Source organism: Alternaria incomplexa (genome assembly GCF_024043165.1).
Source record: "Alternaria incomplexa strain BMP 0042 chromosome Unknown scaffold_9, whole genome shotgun sequence".
NCBI classification, from domain to species: Eukaryota; Fungi; Ascomycota; class Dothideomycetes; order Pleosporales; family Pleosporaceae; genus Alternaria; species Alternaria incomplexa.
In genome coordinates, this window is record NW_026249858.1 from 888,558 (window position 1) to 902,156 (window position 13,599).

The following is a 13,599-nucleotide window of genomic DNA, read 5'->3' on the forward strand; positions in this document are numbered from 1 at the left end:
ATTGTGTGCGTGTGCTGGCATCGGGCCTAGGTACAAGGGTCTTACACACTTCGAGCTGCATTTCCGTGGTACCGAATGCTTCAGGCCCGCACATAACACGACCACTTTTTGACTGTAATGGTATGTATGCGTAAAAGACTCATTTTAGTACATCTTCCCTCTGATGGGTGACTCACATTCTGTGTGCGAAAACCTCGAAATCTGGTTCCATCCCATCTCACGGTACTGCCATGACCCATAAACGACGAGTGACTCACGACTCCCAATAGACATACACAATGCCTGAATCTCCCAATAAATAGCGACGTTCCCTCTGATAAGTGCAACATCGTTTCTCACCCGTGGACACACCAAAACTCCACAAATCCGAACTACCTAGGTACCCGCGCAACACTATGAGCCCGATCTCGGCAAGCAGGAAGCGTAAGGCCCACCCGGGAGTGGGCGAGGTTTGCAACTACATAGCCGCGGTAAACGATGAGCACACGCGGAAGAAGATCAGGAGAGACGACGATGGAGGCTCACCGCACATGGCCACTATCCCAACAGGCACGAGACGTACCCGCGAACTACCGCTGACCAACATGCGAGCATTTTGCGAGCCTCACAACCGCCATCTAGAAACCCATGAGATCGATAGGCTGCGCGGCCTACAAAACGCAATAGACAAAGCCATGGCCGGTACCGGCGAATCTTTGAATATTACGACCAACGTACCCAAATCCATCTATCTCAGCGCGCAACAAAGAAGAACACTCAGGATAGCACAGGAGGTGATGGACAGAGCAAATTTCAAGATGAGAAAGGAGAAACATGGAGAGAGGGCAATTGCTATCAAGAATATTACCTCATCTCCTCAGCGTATCGACGCTCGTCCTTCGCGGAATGATGCTGGCTGGAGTGTTCTCACACTGCCGGTCTTGCACGCTGCAGGCACTCTAAAGACGGCGCTTTTCGCAAAAGCTATGTTGAGGGAGGTCAACAGGTTACTGGCGGAGAAAGAGGGGTTGAAGGTGAGGATTTCGCTTGCGTGGAGTGATCGTGAGACGACGGGTTGGAAGTTGAGGGATGAGGAACATGGGATATGATGGCACCTGGGCACGGATTGGTCACAGACCTGCCTAGGTACGGAGGAGGATCTTTTGTTGTTGCAAGCACGGAATGGAGACAGAACGGAATCACCTGAGCAGTCCACTATTAACTCGAAGCATGCGTTGCACCGGCACCTCATACAAGGGAACAACTGAACACCCTATAGCCTACATCAAGACCAAAATATGCAAAGTAGGTGGCATGACGTTAACGTAGGCTCCAGGTGTTTAGTCTCTCCCTTGTATGAGGTGCCGGTGGGAGCCACCGTTACCGAATATCTCTCCCCCAATGTACACAACCAAAGTTCCCTCGCGAAAAGACCCCTCGGGCTCGAACGCGAAAGACAGAGAAGGTGCTGGTGGGGATTTGATGCAGTAAGGGGTGGGACCGAACGTGCCGTAACTGAAATCGGCATCGCGCATCTCCTCACCAGCACTCGCGGCACCTGAGCAAGGTTGCAAGCAGTCCGAACGAACACACAACATACGACTAATGCCATCTATGTCAATCGCAATCGAAGCTGAAGTTGATGATCGAGGAGCGTGGAGATAACCTTGGGCTCAGCTGAGAAAAAGAAACGACGAGGAGACGCTTGTAGTTTCCAGGGTTGCTCACAGCGACATCTCGCGATGAGCTGCGCGGGGTTTCAATGCGCCAACGCGGCTCAGCGTATGTATTGATAAGCCTGCGTCCGCAGAGCCCGAGAGGAGAGCCCGTTCATACATTCATAAAGAAGAATTCTCGCTTTTAGATTCCATATCGAACATCTGTTCAATTGCTCATTTCCCAGCCACCTCGTGCCCCTCGTTCCTTCTCGTGCGGACTCGTTAGCGTGTCTAACACGTGAACCTCTCAACGCGTATCCCCAGGGACAGCGCGTCGCCTCAAATACTGGATGAGATAGAAGGTTCTCAGTCAACGGGAATCTTTTGTCCATAAGAAAGTTTGGGTGACTTACGGCAATTTTTCAAACGCCTCACTTCAACAGCCTACTTTAACAAAACGATATGAAGAACGGCACCATTCTAAGCTGGCTGCGGCGAGAGCAACCCACGCGAAGTCAGACGAAGGCAATGCCTATTTCCTCCCAGACAGCTTCGAATGGCCACGTTTCGAAGCCAAAGGCGGAGAAGATACCACTCGCTGCAAGAATCACTCGAAGTGCAACTGCTGCTCAGAAAGTACCAATCGCTGCAAGAGTCACCCGAAGTGCAACTACCGCACACAAGAAGGCAGGCGGCAATGCGGCGCCATGTGGTCGAGGAAAGGACAAGAAACCAAGGAGGAGGCGGACGAAAGCGCAACTAAAATACGAAAAACTTCAACGCGCGAGGAACGATGCTGGTGCTGCTGAAGCAGTCGAACACACCTGCCCAGAAGAGAACGCCAATACATTGCCATTACCAGTTGTGATGAATGCCCCAGGGGCACGCCTTCCTGCCCAAGTAGCATCGGAAAGCAGCAACAACAACCCACCACCTGCTCTTTTCACCGCACCACCACTCACCTCAGTATCTCGCCCACATCTACTCGAAACCAGACTTCAACAACAGCTCTTAGAGGAAGACAAGCAGCCGCGGGCCAGAGAAGTAAGAATACCCAAGCAACGGACTACGATGACAAGCAAGAGAGCAGCCAGGAGGCAGCGCAAAGCCCGGAAGGCCCGCGAAGAGGCCCGTGAAGAAGCCCTCGTCTTCATCAAGAGCGAGTCCGTCGACGGTTCCCAAGACACACCGCGCAACTTCGCCTACGGTGCTTCAACCGGATCGTCCTCGTACCAGCACTCGAGCTCTCCCGCGCGTCAGCCATGGGCTGCGCCGAAGCGGAACAGCATCATCGACCTAATCAGACTATGCACCTACCCCGGTCAAACAATCCACCCAAACTCCGTCAACCGACTCTTCATCCTCCAGCGAGACATCGACGCCGCTATGGACGGCCAGGGTCGTCACGTATGGATTCTACGAAGGCTCCCACGCGACATCACCTTGACGGTGGAACGAAAGGAAGCCATCTGGCTGGCACAAGGGAAGATCAATCGGGTCGTGGATGAACGAGGACGCTCACGCAGACGACTGAAGCTCGATCGATACGTTCCAGCCGATCGCTGGGTTTCAATCGATCGCTACATTCCCGGCATGCCGTACCCTCTTCCTCTGCGCTCGCACGCCATGCCGCGCATGAGGGTATTTTCGAGATCATATGCGTAGCGACGCGGACATGGACTTGTTAATTTCTCTCTGGAGAACAACCACGAAGTGTTGCGATACGGTAGACACGCACAGGATACTACAGGGCGTGTCCGTGTTCGCTTTCAGAGTGGCACATGAGAGTCAGGCAGGCTTCACGTCTCTTCAGGTCTTCTTTGTCATCATCGCAGGAGGTTCATTAATTGGTTTGCCATCTCGAGGAGGCTAGGTCTTCTTCTTTCGTTCTACTTCGATACCGCCACATGGACATCTACCCCTAGCTTCACGAGTCCATACTTTTCCCAATCTCAGCAAAGCAAAGATTTAATCGGTCTTTCAAACTTCGTGCTTCCTGTACATACTGTGACCTAACACCCAGCTTAAAGATTAGGCATTACGATTTCTCTCATTAGGCAAAATGCTTTCATCTGGTACTCATTCGATATGGGACGGCTGTGAGTGGCTCAACGCTACAAGTCATCACAAACCATGGTACAACGAGGTCCCGCACATGGAGAGCTTATGAAAACTCTACAAATCTTAATACAAAATGTAGTGTCCCAATAGCAACGTGGATTGCATCCAACCGCCAGGTGAGAGTACGCAGGTACATTCTGCACGTACCTTCAGGACGACTCAGTGAAAGAACCACTGACTACCCTATTACCTGACTCACATCGATCGCGCCTAACTGAACAACTTTACCGACGCACTTGCTTCCCCACTTCACATGTCGTACATCCGAAACAAACATATCATATCATTATGGCGCCGATCCCGATCGCCACCGCCACCGCCCTTCACTCCGCCAATGCGATAACCCGCCCGCTTACCGACAGTAGAGCCAGCGCTTTAATACTTGGACCGGGACTTTACCCTCATTTTGTCAACTGGCAAGCCAACATCGACGACCCCGAACAACAGGCGCTCTACCCGACCTGGCAAGCATGGAAAAAGACCGTATACGCAGTTCAGCAAGAAGGCATCGGCGGTATACCCAGTCCGCCGGTCTTCAAAGCGTTTATGAACACACCGCGCGTTAAAGAGCATTTCCACGGTCGTGACGAAGACCTGTCCCACATCTTCACAGACGTCGACGACGAAGAGGAAGAGAGAGGACCCGGAGACCTCCTCGTTGCGCGCGTCTGCAAACACACCATCCACCCCGGTAACCCATGCGTCAAAATGGAAATTTGTCCAGTCTGCATCATGAAACAATGTCTCGCTTCTCTCGAACGCATCGCCTTTGTCTGGCGCATTGTCGGTGGACCTTATAGGCCGGGTCGAAATGAAGCGGGGGTGCACATTGTTGACCCTGAAGAGTATGCGATATATCTTGCGGTGAAGGGTTTGTGGATTGTGGAGAAAAAGAGGTGGGCGAATTTGGTTGATACGTATGAGGATTTCGCGATGGGAGAGAGGGCATGGGAGGAGGACTCTAGACGGGATGGTCTTGCGGTCCCGGTGGCGGTGACGGAGGCTAGTAGTTGTATTGAAGCGCTGGAACTGGCGGCGCAGAGTCCATTTCTTGGGGAGGGGTGGAGTGATGTCTTCGTCCCGACGAGGCATTTGAGAAAGCGCGGCGAGGGCAATAAACTACGAGACGACTCTGTTAGCAGCGATGAACTGCCATGTTCTCCACCCGAGGCTCCTGAGATGGATTCAGAAACGTCACGGTACTCCAATGGGGCTTCCGATGGGACAGAGGAGGCAGACGGCAGTACCGCAAACTACTACCTCAGAGATCATTCAGATTCGCCCCCTGCCGACCGCGCAGGCGTCCGAGCAGACTCTCCGACCGCCTCTCCCCGATCTAAGACTTCCGCCAGTTCTACCGTGTACACATCTTCACCCCCATCGCCATCCTCTCCACCCCAAAGTCGGTCTTCTTCCTTTGTGCCATCCACTCCCATGATCGGCGTATACTTCCCGGACGACCTCCCCTCTCCCTCCACCCGACGGTCGTTGTGCTATAATCGCACTTCTAAGTCCTATGAGAAAGGCAAACACGCAAGTCCATACGGTACTATCAAGGTCGATACGAGCTTTGCGAACAACTCCGCATACGACGAGTTTGGAGTCGCCGAAGAAGAAGAGCTGAAAATATTGACAGCGGCTCAGGATGAAACTCCTCAAACGGATGAAGACATGAACAAAGGTCGTTTCGCGGGTTTCACAGACGTGGGTCTAGACTCGGAAGATGAGGGGACGGAAAGTGAGTGGAGCGATACTACTGATGAAGGAGATGGAGAGGAAGATCTCATGATGGTTGTGGGTAGGAGCACCGTGGGTGGAAAGCGGCTGCCGGGTCAAACAGGGGAGGTGAATTTCCAACGACCGGTGTTTACGTTTAGTTGGCCAGGCCGGGGAGAAGTGGACGAAGAGGGCGATACGGTCTCTGATACTAGTTCGGATGAGTTTGACGACGATGAGGTGGAAGATGCGATGCGAGATATGAATGATGTGGATGTGGTATCGCTGGCCGAGCCGGATCTCCAGGTGACTCCTCGTCGCCGAAGTCATGACGAATTGATTGAATGTGAGGAAATGGATGAAGAGAAATGCGTCAAGAGATCGCGTCTGTAGGAAAGGCTCCTTTGACCGTTGCAAGCGTTGGATACTGGGAACCCGACTGGAAAGCTATTTATACACACGTATGCGGAAGAGCGTCGTTAGAAATACTATTCATGATCGAAAATTCAACTCTTGCTTGATTGAAGTGTACAAAGTGCCCAACCTACGATGTTGCAGTTATACAGCAACGTACTAGTGTTATTGAGCTGTTTAAGAGCTGACCCCAGGTATTTCAGGTATCCTATAGGTCTTGATAGGTCTCCAAGCCATGGCTTTGAACGAAAGTCTTCTAGAAACGGGTTACGGGGGTTTCCATTTGGGACTCAGATTCCACAAGGTCACACTTTGTAAGTCATGTACTGGCCTGTTGGAGTTCAGCAAGCTGTCGTTACCATTATAGATAGCTACAAGACGCCGTATGATGATCGAGGAGAGTGTGGCATGCCTCGCGCACGGGACATTGCAGGTGTGATGTAAGATACGCGCCTGCTCCAAGATGAGGCTCGTCGGCGGCGGATGTTTGGACCTAGCGCAAGGCGGTGGCCAAAGCGCCCCAGCTCGGAGTGTGGATCTCTACATCACTGACGAGCCGCAACACGACCAAACAACGTCGCCGCCCCATCCCACGCCTTCCCCTCTCACATCCAGTACTAGTACTCGCTGTCTCTACTTAACCTGGGAGATAGCAAATACCCCGACACCCGACAGATAAACCCCACGACCCCGCCACCATGTCTAGCGGAGAAGTGCTCAAGGCCGACAAGGACTTTACCAAGGAGGTCGATGCGGCTATTCCAGAGGCGGAGAAGCTAGCTTCTGTATGTACGATGGCTATTCAAGTTGAAGCGAAGCTAATATAGTTGGTTAGAGCAACCCGCAAGCTGGAATCGACAAGCTGCTCACGCTCGAGAAGCAGACCCGTCAGGTACGCATCCACGTATCCCATGCGCATGAGCATATTCTGACTACTTTCAGGCCTCAGATCTCGCCTCGACTTCCCGCGTCATAATCGCCATCGTCACAATAGCAAAGAATGCGAAGGACTGGAACTTGATGAACGAGCAGGTCCTGCTCCTCTCCAAGAAGCATGGACAGCTGAAGCAGGCCACCACCAAGATGGTGCAGACAGTCATGGGATTCCTGGATGAGACTCCAAACCTAGAGACAAAGCTGTCCGTCATCGAGACGCTACGGACAGTCACAGAGGGCAAGGTAGGCGACCCCAACGAACAACATACAGGCTGTTGCTGACACGATGGTAGATCTTCGTCGAAGTCGAGCGTGCCCGAGTAACCCGCATCTTGTCCAACATCAAGAAGGAGCAAGGCGACATCGATTCCGCGACGGACATCCTTTGCGAGCTGCAAGTCGAGACCTTTGGTTCCATGACCCGTCGCGAGAAGACCGAGTTCATCCTACAACAAGTGGCGCTATGCATACAAAAGGGCGACTGGACACAGGCCGGTATCCTGAGCAGGAAGATCAGCACACGGTACTTTGCGCGGAGACCGAAGAAGACCCCCGAGCAGTTGGAGAAGGACCAGAAGGAGCGGGAAGAGAAGGAGAAGAACCGGAGCGCCGACGACCCGCCCATTGAGCCTGAGGACGATGTAACGGACCTGAAGCTCAAGTACTACGAGCAGCAGATTACCCTGGCCAAGCACGACAACAAGTACCTGGACGTCTGCAAGCACTACCGACAAGTACTGGATACCGAGGCTGTGGAGGAGGACCCCAACAAGCTTCGAGCAGTATGTTCAGAGGCCTGATCACATTTGCAGCTCTTACTAACATAACTGCAGATCCTCCAGCGCGTCATCTACTTCATCATCCTCGCACCGTACGACAACGAACAGTCCGATCTCATCCACCGCATTCAACGCGACTCGCGCAACTCTCAGATCCCACAAGACGCACAATTAGTTAAGCTCTTCACTGTGCCTGAGTTGATGAGGTGGCCCATGGTTGCGAAGCAGTTCGGGCCTCACCTCACGGAGACTGATGTATTCGACGCGGAGAAGGACGACTCGGATGACCCGAAGGCATTCCAGAGGTGGCAGGATCTCCGCAAGCGTGTCATCGAGCACAACGTTCGCGTCGTGGCCAAGTACTACACACGTATTCAGATCCCACGCTTGACAGAGCTGCTAGATCTGACCGAGGATGAGACGGAGAAGAACATTAGCGAGCTGGTGTCTGCAAAGACCATCTACGCCAAGATTGATCGACCCGCCCGCATCGTCACTTTCTCGAAGCCCAGGGACGCAGACGATGTGCTGAACGAATGGAGTGGAAACATGAAGAGTTTGTTGGGTCTGCTCGAGCGCGTTGACCATCTCATCACCAAAGAGGAGATGATGGCGCGTATTCAGCCCACAAAGGTGGATAAGAGCAAGGCGGCCAAGGGCAAGGCGAAATAGGATTCGCGAAGACCCTCAGGTATCGGCAATCGATGCACGAAGTTTGGGCAGCAATTGGTAGTCTAACAACCTTGCAAGGTACAGCACTCACGATGATGATGGACGAGAAGTGGCACGATAGTCTATGAATGAGTGCGTATGCAAGATGACTACGAAGCTCAAGTGTTGACCGATGCGCTGCATAGGTTTACGCTTGACGAGTCGGACTGCTGGTCTGAGCGCATGAAGGAAGAATCAGATAACCTACGCATCTGCTGTAGGATAGTAAAACAAATGAAAGCAACCGCTAGAACAAGAATTTGTCACGAAATATGTGCTTCATATAACACTCTCCGTCGAGCGCTTTTATTGTGACTGATGGACAGCATCTGCGCGTTGCATCTTCTGCCAAGCCACTTAAGTGCCGACGCGGACTAGCGCAACGCGTCCGACGCGTCCCTTCCTTCCCCGGGATTTGGCAGCGACAGCCGTTGAAAGCACTAGACTCTCAATACCTCACTTTGTGCATCCCCATACCACCGCAATCATGGTTCGTGGCGTGGAAGGCAATGAGATGTCGACACCTCGCGCTTCACAGAAGAAGCAGCCCGCCTCCGCGTCGCAATCGGCCAAGGGCCAAAAGTCCATCCTAGGGTTCTTCCAGAAGAAGTCTACCAACTCACCAAGCCCCGCGCCGTCCGATGCCACACCAGTCAATAAGACGCCCACATCAAAATTGGCAAAGAAAGCCTTCGACAAGCCGCCTGTCGCCATCACTCCCGTACCAAGCAGCGACGCTCCCGATTACTCGAGTCCCATCAAACAGGAGCATGAATTGACAGTGGGGAGGAGCAAGGAGAACATACTGGCCAAGCATACAGATGCCATTCCCAGTAGCCCAACACGCAAGGTACGCGAGACATGCCATTGCGTAGCCAACTGCATTTACTGACATTCTAATTCAGGCACGAAAGCCCGTCAACTACGCCGAGTCAGATGACGACGACGAAGATGTGCTGGGTCCAATTGCAAACAATGCAAGAGGCAGAGCTACAAAACGCCAGCGGGTCACCATCGAAGACGATTCAGACGACGAGTTCGGATTAGACGCGGCCACACAGAAGGCAATGCTCGAGGAAGACGACGACGATGTTGATGACTTCGTTGTCCCAGACGATTCCGATGAGGAAGTCGTCTCGAAGAAGCGCAAACGTTCAGCAGCACCCAAGGCTCGTACTAAAACGTCCCCAGCATCGTCACCGCCCATAATCGAAGCAAAGGATGAAGAGGATGATGGAGACGTCGTCATGAATAGCACGTCTACCGCACAACAATGGATCTACGATCCAGAAAATCCGATGGTATTCAAACCTCGCACAGCCGTGCAAGCGACGAAGAAGGACCCCAGCAAGAAGATTAAAGAACGACCGAGCGCTTCTGAACCCGAGACGAGATACTCATGGCTCGCCCATCAGATGGACGCTGACCGGCATCCCGTCGATCATCCCGACTACGATCCTCGCACACTATACATTCCCCCAGGTGCTTGGGACAAGTTTTCTGCGTTCGAGAAGCAGTACTGGGAGATCAAGAGCAAGTGGTGGGATACTGTCGTCTTCTTCAAAAAGGGCAAGTTCTACGAGCTCTATGAGAAGGATGCTTCTATAGGCCATCAGCTCTTCGATCTCAAATTGACTGATCGGGTCAACATGAGGATGGTCGGTGTACCAGAGGCTTCCTTGGACATGTGGGCTACCCAGTTTGTAGCAGCAGGCCACAAGGTTGCTAGAGTTGACCAAATGGAGTCGGCTCTAGGCAAGGAGATGCGTGAACGCGACGACAAAGGCAAGACTCCAAAGAAGGCTGGCAAGGAGAACAAGGTAATCCGAAGAGAGTTAGCTACGGTGCTCACTTCGGGTACACTTGTGGATACGGGCATGCTTCAGAGTGAGATGTCGACATACTGTATGGCCATCAAGGAGATCGATCGCGACAACCTTCCAGCCTTTGGAATCGCGTTCGTAGATACTGCTACTGCCCAGTTTCAGCTCTGCGAGTTCACTGACGACGTCGACATGACCAAGTTCGAAACCCTCATCGCTCAGATGAGGCCAGGTGAACTACTCCTGGAGAAGTCATGCGTCTCTGCGAAAGCCCTGCGAATACTCAAGAATAACACGCCACCCACAACCATCTGGAACTATCTTAAGCCCAACAAAGAGTTCTGGCCAGCCGACATCACCATCCGAGAGATTGAGGCGAATAACTACTTTGAGTCACCCACAGAAGATAACATCGAAGCATGGCCACCGGTCCTCCGCGAAGCCCGGCAGCAAGAGCTGATCATGTCATCGTTTGGTGCTCTCCTACAATACCTGCGAACGCTGATGATTGAGCGCGATCTGGTCACACTCGGAAACTTCCAGTGGTACGACCCCATCAGGAAAGCCACGAGTCTGGTTCTCGACGGCCAGAGCTTGATCAACCTGGAGATTTTCGCCAACACGTTCGATGGATCGACCGAGGGTACTCTGTTCGCTATGCTGAACCGTTGCATTACCCCATTCGGCAAGCGATTACTGCGACAATGGGTCTGTCATCCTCTCGCAGATGCGGCCAAAATCAACGCTCGCCTAGATGCCGTTGATGCACTGAATGCCGATTCTACCATCATGGACAATTTCAGTGCATCCCTTAGCAAGTTGCCAGATCTTGAGCGTCTCATTTCTCGTGTGCACGCGGGCCGATGCAGAGCGCAAGACTTCCTCAAGGTGCTGGAGGGCTTCGAGCAAATCGAATATACCATCAGCCTGTTGAAGCAGTTCAGCGAGGGTGAAGGTATCATTGGTCAGCTCATCTCTTCTATGCCTGACCTGGCTGCGTCTTTGTCTAAATGGAGCTCAGCTTTCGATCGAGACATCGCACGGAAAGAAGGGCTACTCATTCCTGAGCCTGGCATCGAAGAAGACTTTGACAACAGCCAGGAGGAGATCGACACCTGCAAAGCAAATCTCGATGTACTCTTAAAGAAGGCCCGGAAAGAGCTCGGCTCTAACGCTGTTCAATACAACGACATTGGCAAGGAAATCTACCAACTAGAGGTACCCAAGAAGGTCAAAGTTCCAAACAACTGGGACCAAATGTCGGCTACCGCCAAGGTCACTCGATACTACACTCCCGAATTGAGGAAGCTGGTCCGAGCACTACAAGAAGCGCAAGAGACGCATGGTCAGATTACACGCGAAGTTGCAACTCGCTTCTGCCAACGCTTCGATGAGGATTACAAGGTCTGGCTCGCGGCAGTCAAGATCATCGCTCAACTGGATTGCCTGATCAGTCTCGCAAAGGCGTCTGCTTCACTCGGAGAGCCCAGCTGTCGTCCAGTCTTCGAGGAGGGCAATCGAACCGTCGTTGAGCTAGAAGAGCTTCGTCACCCATGCATGCTCAACACAGTCGACGACTTCATTCCCAACGACATTAGACTAGGCGGCGACTCTGCCAACATCAGCCTACTGACTGGTGCCAACGCAGCCGGTAAATCGACTATCCTTCGTATGACTTGCATAGCTGTCATCCTCGCACAAGTCGGTTGTTACCTACCTTGCACATCAGCCAGGCTCACACCTGTCGACCGCATCATGTCCCGTCTCGGAGCCAATGACAACATCTTCGCAGCTCAATCCACCTTCTTTGTCGAGCTGTCCGAAACACAGAAAATCCTTTCCGAAGCCACGCCCCGTTCACTTGTCATTCTCGATGAGCTCGGTCGCGGTACATCTTCTTATGACGGTGTGGCCGTTGCGCAAGCCGTTCTGCACGACATTAGTACGCGCGTTGGCTGCGTGGGTTTCTTCGCCACTCACTACCGTTCTCTAGCTAAGGAGTTCGAGTTCCACCCTGAAGTCGTGAACAAGCGGATGCGTATCCATGTGGATGACGCCTCCAAATCCATCACCTTCCTCTACAAACTCGAAGAGGGTGTCGCGGAGGGCAGTTTCGGTATGCACTGTGCGGCCATGTGCGGTATCCCGAGCAAGGTCATCGAGAACGCAGAGAAGGCGGCTAGAGAGTGGGAGCACACGAGTAGGCTGGGAGAGAGAATGGAAGTCAACAAGGACGAGGGTGGTGTTTACGTGCCGCTGGGTCTACAGAGTGACGTTGCTTGGACTCTCAGGGAGGGCTTGGAGGGAGTCGGTGATCGGGCGCTGGATGTGCTGCTCGAAGCCATTTCTGCGCTCTGAGTGTCTGCTATGTGAGAAAAGCATGTAAGATAGATGTATCGAAGGCGCAACATGGGCGATCGGGAATGGGATGTATTCATATGGGAAAGAGGGATCGGATCTAGGTCAGGCTAGCGTTCTGCTGTAATCATATCCCGTAGTTAGCGTATCGCAAGCCAATTCACACATTCAGAACATCTCGTATCCTGGAGGTGACAATGCCGCAAAACTTGACAGACGACTTGGTTTCGTGGCAGCCTGGAGGTAGTCAGTACATCTCACGATGCCACATATTCTAGGCAGGCCACGTGAAGTACACCAGGCATATATGAAATTTGATGAAAAGACCACAATCACTACGATGTAGTCGTCCGCCCATACCATGAACACGCCATACAAGCCCAAACTTTTCTTCTCATCCCAGCCGTAAACGCACGCAAACGCCATCACCTTCCCATCACTAGCCCTCCATACCCCCCACCTCCTACTCATCCTCCTCCAACTGTACCGTACGGTACCCGTTAGACGCGTTCCGACCCGATCCCTTAGCAGCACCACCAAAGGTCTCAATGCCATCGAGGAAACTATAGCTCATGCCATCGCGACTGGGGACATCTTCCTCAACAAGATCGAAGCCGTCGTCAAAGGCAGGCTCTTCCTTCTTGACTTTGGGTCCACCAAGGCCGAAGTCGTCGTCATCGTCGTCATCATTGTTGCCGTCCGACGCGGAGGAAGTGGGTTGGCGAGCGGCACGGCGCTTGGAAGCTGAGGCGGGAGCAGCGGCAGTGGCGCCTCGCTTTTTGGGGGTGGAGATGGCAGTGGCGGTTCTGGGGCGGCCGGAGCGTGACTTGGGAGCGGGACTGTCCTCGGAGATGCCGGCGGTCTTGTTCTTGAGCTTGCGCTTGATCTTGCCCATGGTGAAGCCCGCGCTGCCCGGGGTGTAGCCTGTTAGGGCGGCGAGCTTGTTCATGTCGACCTGGGTGGGTTAGTTGCTTGTGCTGAATGGGAGGGTGGGTGGGAAGGTATACCTTGGGCTCTTGCTCGAAGCACTGCCATGCTAGGGCGAGGACCTCGTTCTCGCGGGGGGTCAGATCGTCTTTGGCCATGATGGACGTTGGTTGTGCT

The 13,599-nt window shown here is 53.0% G+C and overlaps 6 protein-coding genes across 6 annotated transcripts; 5 read left to right on the plus strand and 1 right to left on the minus strand.

The window, feature by feature from the left end:
- Positions 1-395: 395 nt before the first annotated feature.
- J4E90_006650 (uncharacterized protein) lies at positions 396-1,470 on the plus strand (the record flags this gene model as incomplete). The annotated part of the gene is made up of 2 exons (XM_051436195.1): positions 396-1,013; positions 1,354-1,470. 2 exons carry the CDS (start codon positions 396-398, stop codon positions 1,468-1,470), a joined length of 735 nt encoding a protein of 244 aa, XP_051289989.1.
- Positions 1,471-2,430: 960 nt separating this feature from the next.
- Positions 2,431-3,302, plus strand: J4E90_006651 (uncharacterized protein; the record flags this gene model as incomplete). The annotated part of the gene is made up of 2 exons (XM_051436196.1): positions 2,431-2,436; positions 2,646-3,302. 2 exons carry the CDS (start codon positions 2,431-2,433, stop codon positions 3,300-3,302), a joined length of 663 nt encoding a protein of 220 aa, XP_051289990.1.
- Positions 3,303-4,046: 744 nt separating this feature from the next.
- Positions 4,047-5,867, plus strand: J4E90_006652 (uncharacterized protein; the record flags this gene model as incomplete). The annotated part of the gene is made up of 1 exon (XM_051436197.1): positions 4,047-5,867. One exon carries the CDS (start codon positions 4,047-4,049, stop codon positions 5,865-5,867), a length of 1,821 nt encoding a protein of 606 aa, XP_051289991.1.
- Positions 5,868-6,586: 719 nt separating this feature from the next.
- Positions 6,587-8,275, plus strand: J4E90_006653 (uncharacterized protein; the record flags this gene model as incomplete). Its single annotated transcript, XM_051436198.1, has 5 exons — positions 6,587-6,673; positions 6,724-6,780; positions 6,831-7,067; positions 7,118-7,606; positions 7,658-8,275. 5 exons carry the CDS (start codon positions 6,587-6,589, stop codon positions 8,273-8,275), a joined length of 1,488 nt encoding a protein of 495 aa, XP_051289992.1.
- A 526-nt stretch (positions 8,276-8,801) lies between these two features.
- On the plus strand, positions 8,802-12,495 carry J4E90_006654 (uncharacterized protein; the record flags this gene model as incomplete). Its single annotated transcript, XM_051436199.1, has 2 exons — positions 8,802-9,164; positions 9,220-12,495. 2 exons carry the CDS (start codon positions 8,802-8,804, stop codon positions 12,493-12,495), a joined length of 3,639 nt encoding a protein of 1,212 aa, XP_051289993.1.
- Positions 12,496-12,958: 463 nt separating this feature from the next.
- Positions 12,959-13,580, minus strand: J4E90_006655 (uncharacterized protein; the record flags this gene model as incomplete). The annotated part of the gene is made up of 2 exons (XM_051436200.1): positions 12,959-13,450; positions 13,503-13,580. 2 exons carry the CDS (start codon positions 13,578-13,580, stop codon positions 12,959-12,961), a joined length of 570 nt encoding a protein of 189 aa, XP_051289994.1.
- Positions 13,581-13,599: the final 19 nt, after the last annotated feature.